This window comes from Chaetodon trifascialis, chromosome 3 (genome assembly GCF_039877785.1).
Source record: "Chaetodon trifascialis isolate fChaTrf1 chromosome 3, fChaTrf1.hap1, whole genome shotgun sequence".
Taxonomy (NCBI): Eukaryota; Metazoa; Chordata; class Actinopteri; order Chaetodontiformes; family Chaetodontidae; genus Chaetodon; species Chaetodon trifascialis.
This window is the reverse complement of record NC_092058.1, coordinates 160,456-167,500: the sequence shown is the minus strand read 5'-3', so window position 1 is coordinate 167,500 and position 7,045 is coordinate 160,456. Positions and strand designations below refer to the sequence as shown.

At 48.7% G+C, this 7,045-nt stretch overlaps 1 protein-coding gene across 1 annotated transcript; it reads left to right on the top strand.

Moving 5' to 3' along the window:
• Window positions 1-2,892: 2,892 nt before the first annotated feature.
• Window positions 2,893-6,271, top strand: snrpb (small nuclear ribonucleoprotein polypeptides B and B1). The gene is made up of 7 exons (XM_070958998.1): window positions 2,893-3,007; window positions 4,128-4,279; window positions 5,034-5,145; window positions 5,310-5,462; window positions 5,627-5,756; window positions 5,883-6,008; window positions 6,119-6,271. Exons 1-7 carry the CDS (start codon window positions 3,005-3,007, stop codon window positions 6,157-6,159), a joined length of 717 nt encoding a protein of 238 aa, XP_070815099.1. The 5' UTR covers window positions 2,893-3,004; the 3' UTR covers window positions 6,160-6,271.
• Window positions 6,272-7,045: the final 774 nt, after the last annotated feature.

Here is a 7,045-nt window from a genome sequence, read left to right as displayed (position 1 = left end):
CTGGCTCACATGCTGTGCTGGCTTCGGGTCTCCGTCAGACTGAAGCAACCGTGCCGCAGCAGCCCGGTGGATGGACGCGTTGCTCTGCTCTCAGACTGAAGCAACACTGCGGTAGTTGACCGTCATCAGTCTCATTAACAGTCCACGGTCGTCGCGCGCCTCCGCTCTGACTGACAGCTGCAGGGAAGCTAATGAGCTAACCAGCTAACGGGCTAATCGGTCTGTCTGCGGAGTGTCTGCGGTCGCTGGTCGCTGACCGGAGCTGGTCTCGGTGTCGGTGACTCACCTCTCTCGTCCGTTCCTCTGCTGCTTACTGCAGCGCGCGGCCGGCGGCAGGAGCCCGTGTTACCATGGCAACCGGCCCGCAGCGGAATGATAGAACGGCTTGGACTGATGATGGACAGCAGAGAGGATCAATGGTCTGATCGAACTCCCGATCAGTTCGTGAACATACGTGTAAGGTCACCTGTCATCGGACAGGAAGCTCTTTCTGTGTTTAAGTGGAATCAGCTGTTACGTAACAGTCACGAGCTGCTAAACATCAGACTGACAGCAGCACTGACGTCCACACACCTGTTCAGGTGAGAAACACCCTGCTCTGCTTTACTGATAAGGGCTATTCCTCACCTCACCTCTCACACACACACACACACACACACACACACACACACACACACACACACACACACACACACACACACACACATCTGAAAGCAAACCTACTTGTATTTAAACTCTATTCTTTGTGAAATTGCCACGTTGAGCGATGGAGGCTGTTATTTCAGCTGTGGTGGAAAAAGTATTCAAATACTATAGAAATACTCCACCACAAGTAAAACCCTGCATTCAAATGAAAGTAAAAGTACTGAAGTATTAGCAACAAAATGTACTTTAAACATCAAAGGTAAAACTACAACCACTACTACTCCATTTAATAGCAGTAAGCAGTATTTAAGTGTGAGATGTAGTGGAGTAGAAGTACAAATATAGAAGAAAATGGAAAATACAGTACAAGTACAGACAGGAAGTGGAGTCAGGATTGGAGTGAATGTATTTAGTTACAAACACTCCTCCAGTCACTTTGTTAAATTCATATTCGTGACTGGATGAATAATAATATTTGTCAAGATGAAAATCTTGTTCCAAAGATTCTACTTGGTGCCAGCAGAAGGGAAAACTTTCCTCATTGATTATTTATTGATCAGCTGTCCAATTTAAAAGTGCGAAGTTGTGGAATCAGTTCTTTATGACGTGATCAGATTTCTGTGAAGAAACCCTTCAGAGGAAGTGACGTCTGTGTTTGTGTCACAGCGGAGATGAACGTGGACACTGCAGGCTGACAGCAGCCGCTGAGCGGCCCTGGGGGGCTCCGGCGTTCAGCGCTGATCAACGATCAACGCTCTGATGATTTTCATGATGTTGCAGACTGACTGAGGCTGGTGGGCTGCAGACTGGTCCAGGCTGGCTGATGTTGTCTTTGATGTGCTGCAGAACCAGTTTCTCTTCATCAGAAGGGGGGTTAGTGCGCCATGGTGATGTCATTTAGACGCCACGCTGAGAGTTTTAGGCGACAGGGACGATGATGGCAGGAAGTAGACAGGAGAAGCAGGGAAACACGCTTTGATAGACCAAACCTGGGACAGGGGGAAGTTTGGTAAGTGCCAGGAATGTTCAGTCAAACATGGTCCAGCTCGTAGATGCCATAAAAATCCTATTACCATAAAAAAGTACCAGGAATGTGTATATGCACAATAGATTATTAGATTAGATTAGATTAGATTAGATTAGATTAGATTCAACTTTATTGTCATCGTCAGAGTGCAACACAGAGACAACGGAATGCAGTTTAGCATCTAACCAGGAGTGCCAATAGTCAAATATCAAAAAAATATAAATGCATGCAAGTAGTGCAGTACGAGGTGTGTAGTCACATCTCACCTTTACTGCTGTAATAGCTGAAATTTCCCCACTGTGGGACTAATAAAGGTATATCTTATCTTATCTTATCTTATCTTATCTTATCTTATCTTATCTTATTACATCCACTCTGTCCTGGAAGTGGCCGTGCTGAATGAGGAGAGAGGAACATGGCACCTGCAAAAGAAGCCACACTGCCCAGATGCCAAACAGAAGCAAGGTCAGACAATGCAGGAGGATCTGAGAGAGCCACACATGCAGAGAAGCAGAAAAAGATCTGCTTTGCTGAGCCACAACTTCAAGATGGAGCTGCTAGTACCCCAAAACTGTCTTTCACGTGTTCTCACTCACTGGCCACTCAGGAATTAGGGAAAATTTAGCATCATTTGTATTATTTCTTCTGGCCATGTCTGAATTCTAATGTAACCAGGTTTTGTCACCCTGATCATGTGTGCCAAATCAGTGGGAAAGCCAGCCAGACGGCCCCCTCACCCCGGTACGATCCATGCCGGTGCTTGGAGAGCCTTTTCAGCATGAATCCTCAACTATGTTCATTTCCTAAAGTGAAACTCAGATGTCAGTACCTGCCACTCACTACCCAGAAGCCACCCTGCTGCACACATTAGAAGTGAATGCTGTTTGGGTTGCCCAAGCACGTGACAATCTGTGTGGTTTTTTTGTGTGTTTTTTTTTTATTGATAGTGTCCACCAGACAATCTGTGTGTTGACTGACTGGTGCTGGTCCCAGTTGACGTTCAAGGATGTGGCTGCTACAGGTTGGCTGGCGAAATTGCACTTGGCGCTTAAAAATAATTCAGTGAATGAGGTAGACAGAGAATAAATGATAAAGAAATATTTTAACAACGATAATAAGTCAAATTTGATGAGCCATAACCCTTTAATTGCAGGCTAGGTGGAACTATTGTTTCAATTGTTCGGACAGGAACAGTTCCGTTGCGGTACGCTCTCCTCGACGTCACTTCCTGTTAATCTCTAATAAAGAAGGGCCTGGCGGTAGCTGCGCGGGTCAATTTTTTGGGTTTCTTCGGTGAATCCGACGTGAATCGGAGCCATCAGAACCGCAGACATGGTGAGTATTCACCGGGCAGAATGTGCGCGAGCTGCCCGGAGCGGCGGTCACCGAATTACCCCTGATTTTACTCTAATAACGGCGGGAGTTTGAATGAACGTAAGATGTACGTCGAAGCAGAGCCGCAGCTCAGCGCGCAGTCAGTGATTGTAAAATTAGTGAGAAATCAGATTAATTGTCGTTTTTTCTTCAGTCATCTCTGATCCGCTCACTGACTGGCTTCTGTCTAACAACTGTCCGGTACTTTAACGGGTTAGGCCGCGGTGCTAGCCGTTAGTTCACCGGTGTTGTGATCGTTTCGGTATCAGGAGTGTGTCCCCGCTTGTTTCAGTCAATCAATCAATGACTGCGCTGTTCAGGTGAAGACACGCGTACCGGATTAACGTCTGTTCACACGGAGAAGGTTCATGCTACCGTGTCCATGGCTGAGCTGACGAAGCTAAAGGCTAACTGAGAAGAAAGTCTCGGCCTCATTGTCTCCTTCACTGTCCGCCGACTGACGGAGAGAATGAGCCAGTTTTATCTCTAAAGCTTGAAAAATTAAGCAAACTTGACTCTTTACACGAATGCAATATGAGATCCGGTATTTGATGCATCTCAGGTATGAAGGCGCTCAACGCGCGCGCCATGTCTGTCTGAGTTGTCTATTTGGTCTCATGCAAACATTCAGACTGACTCTGCCTTTTGAGACCATTCGGTCTGGACATCTATCGATCATCTATCGATCATCTGTCGATCATCTGTGGTCAGAATACAGACCCCCACCTGAGTAGATTTTTGTTGTTGGACATAAGTAAGTCCATCCAAAGGTCAGTGTGTTTCAGAGCTTAGACGTCCAAGGACGTGATGTGCAGACGTGTCTGTGTGTCCTCAGACATTGACGGTTGCTCAGGCGTGAGGTCTGCTGTGGCTTCTTAGAGAAATATTAGGTTGGTAAACAACTTTGGAGGTTTTGGTTGTCTGAAAAGAGACGACACATCGTGCAGTAACTGTCTGTGATGCCCTTTTGTGAAATACTGTAGTTTTAATGGAGTCGAACATGGAACCTGCAGGCTGTGACGACGACGTTGTCTTCGTACTGTCGTGTGTTTCTAACTGTTTTTTTCTAACTGGTTTTCAGACGGTGGGAAAGAGCAGTAAGATGCTGCAGCACATCGACTTCAGGATGAGGTGCATCCTGCAGGACGGCCGGATCTTCATCGGCACCTTTAAGGCCTTCGACAAACACATGAACCTGATCCTGTGCGACTGTGACGAGTTCAGGAAGATCAAGTAGGTTGAACGCCCTGGGTCAAAGGTCAACAGCACCTTAGTCCTTAGTCAGGGCACCACCAGGAATTTTAAAAGGCTGTTTGACACCGACTGAGCAAAAAGAGAAAATGCTTTTCCCTTTTGGTGAAATGCGTGAAAACCCGCAGCAGACAGAAAGCTCTGGTCTGCACCGGCACAGCGCTCCGAGGCGGCCTGTCCGCTTTCAAGCAGGAAACAATATGGCGGCCGACCGCTAACTAACTTTCTCATATTGCAGCAAAACAGTTGAAAACACTGGAGGCCTGAAATCAGCAGCGCAGTGACATGACATGGATCCATTTGGATCAGTCTGATCTGAGTGCAGTCTGCAGGTCGACCCGCAGTCCAATCAGCATTCAGCTGCTGTCCCTCAGCGTGAAAATCATCAGTCTGCTGGACAGAAAGACGTTTGTCTGCACGGCAGCAGGTTCTGCTCTGCGAAGTCATGTGATCATCAGTCTTCTTAAATTCATTGTCCCGCGCTGCCTGTTGAAACGTGTCATGGCTCAGACAGCCAGGTGTTCTTCAGGTGATCCGACGTGTTTTCATCAGACTAGAATCTTCTCTGCCCACTTTGTGTGAAAGCTTCTGCAGATACGGAGATACGTGCTTTCAACGGGCCAGGGCGGCTTTGAAATTCATATTTGTTCTATCAACATTTTTTATACCTGAGCCTGTCAGTGTACGCTAGGAGCAGTGAGGCATGCTGGGTAAACAAGTGCTTGTTGTCCTTCAGGCCAAAGAACTCCAAGCAGCCGGAGCGAGAGGAGAAGAGGGTTCTGGGTTTGGTTCTGCTGAGGGGGGAGAACCTGGTGTCTATGACAGTGGAGGGCCCGCCTCCTAAAGATGTAAGTGAACCCTGCAGCCAATGGAATTCAGACCTGTGGTGATGTCACAGAGACAGACTGAAGCTCTAAATGTGGTGTCTGCCATGTTTGTCCCCCTGACTCTTACCTTCTCTCTGTGTCCTCTGACCCCCCCGTCTGTGACCTCTGACCTCTCACCTGCCCAGACCGGTATAGCCCGTGTCCCTTTGGCAGGTGTGGCTGGAGGTCCAGGTGTGGGTCGGGCAGCGGGTCGCGGCGTCCCTGCTGGAGCGCCGATGCCTCAGGCTCCGGCTGGACTCGCTGGGCCTGTCAGAGGAGTGGGCGGGCCTTCGCAGCAGGTAAGCATGTCAACATCTGCTCTTCTGTGTGTGTGTGTGTGTGTGTGTGTGTGTGTGTGTGTGTGTGTGTGTGTGTGTGTGTGTGTGTGTGTGTGTGCGCGCGCGTGCGTGTGTGTGCGCGCGCGCGCGTGCATGGTAGTTGATGACGTTCTGTGTGTCTCTAGGTGATGACTCCACAGGGCAGAGGGACAGTTGCCGCGGCCGCAGCAGGAGCAAGCATCGCTGGTGCTCCCACACAGTATCCACCTGGACGAGGAGCCCCGCCCCCTATGGGCAGAGGAGCCCCGCCTCCAGGTGCCAAACTTTTTTTTTAACTTGGGATGTCTGAGCAACCTCCTGCTAGCTTTAAGCTAATCCACAGCTCGTATCCTCATTCTGTGTGCTGATTGGTTACTTGTTATCTGACTCTTCTTCCTGCAGGTATGATGGGCCCGCCCCCTGGCATGCGGCCCCCAATGGGTCCTCCAATGGGGATGCCTCCTGGTCGAGGAGCTCCAATGGGAATGCCACCCCCAGGCATGAGGCCACCACCCCCTGGCATGAGAGGTAAGCTGTTACCATGGAGATTGCGCAGTCCTCTGAGGTGTCAATCAGATCACAGAGTTTATTATTAGTATTGTTATTGTTCCTAAATTTATATCTCTGCTCTGTTTTAGGACCACCCCCTCCCGGGATGAGACCGCCCCCCCGGCCCTGAAGAAGCCCCGCCCCCTCAGGCGATTGTATTGGCTGTTGTATAGAATTTTTTTTTTTTTTAAATCTGATGTTTTGTGTTTTTTAATAAAGTTTCTCAGGTTGGTTTGATCTCAGCTCGGCTGTCTGTCTGTGCCCCCCCCCCCCCAAAAAAAAACAAAACAAAAAAACAAAAACGAAAAACATGGTTCATTTTGCCCTTATTTCAAATTGAGGGCACACCATTATCCAGGAGGACTTGAACCTGTTGAACCACATTAGAATCTGGATCAGGATCCTGGATCAGGATGGTCCCAGACATGGAGACCGAAACATCAGTGTCCGGAGTCGCGTTGAGACGCTGAACTGTCTTCGGCTGACTGTCCTCTGTCCTTCAAACTGTTCAAAGGTCTCGGCACTCTGGTTAAACATCTGCTTCAGAAACCAGACCTTGATCCAGATCTCTGGACAACTGGACCAGTCTGTGACCTGCCCTCTTCAGGTGTCTCACATATTGGACACAGGTGGTTTTGAATGTTTTCGTGCTGCGTTCAGGGTCTGAAGCTGCGCTCGTTCGTCCTGCTGTTGAAGGTCTGGAGTGGAGGATTTTGGTGGATCTGTTGGCAGAAATGAAATACTCCTCGTCATGTTTTGATTGGTGCAGAACCTGAAGATCAGAATTGTTTTCATTACCTGACAATGAGGAGCAGCTCCTCCTCCAGAGTCCTCTGTGGTGCACTGCCATGTCGTACAGGAGCCCAGAAGGGTCAAAGCTGATGTCCCCCTGTAACAGAGAGTCTGTGTTGAGTTTGATCGACCTTTGGTGGACGCACATCTGAGTTCACATCTTTGTCTCACCCTATGACTCGTCTACCTGCTGCACACCTGTCGGGTTCCCATGGAAACGAGCA

What these genes read in the sequence shown, in the direction of transcription:
- snrpb (XM_070958998.1), top strand. An exon ending in TGGGCGGGCCTTCGCAGCAG is followed by an intron (nt 5,463 to 5,626) that starts GTAAGCATGTCA and finishes GTGTGTCTCTAG; the next exon opens with GTGATGACTCCACAGGGCAG. An exon ending in ACCACCCCCTGGCATGAGAG is followed by an intron (nt 6,009 to 6,118) that starts GTAAGCTGTTAC and finishes GCTCTGTTTTAG; the next exon opens with GACCACCCCCTCCCGGGATG.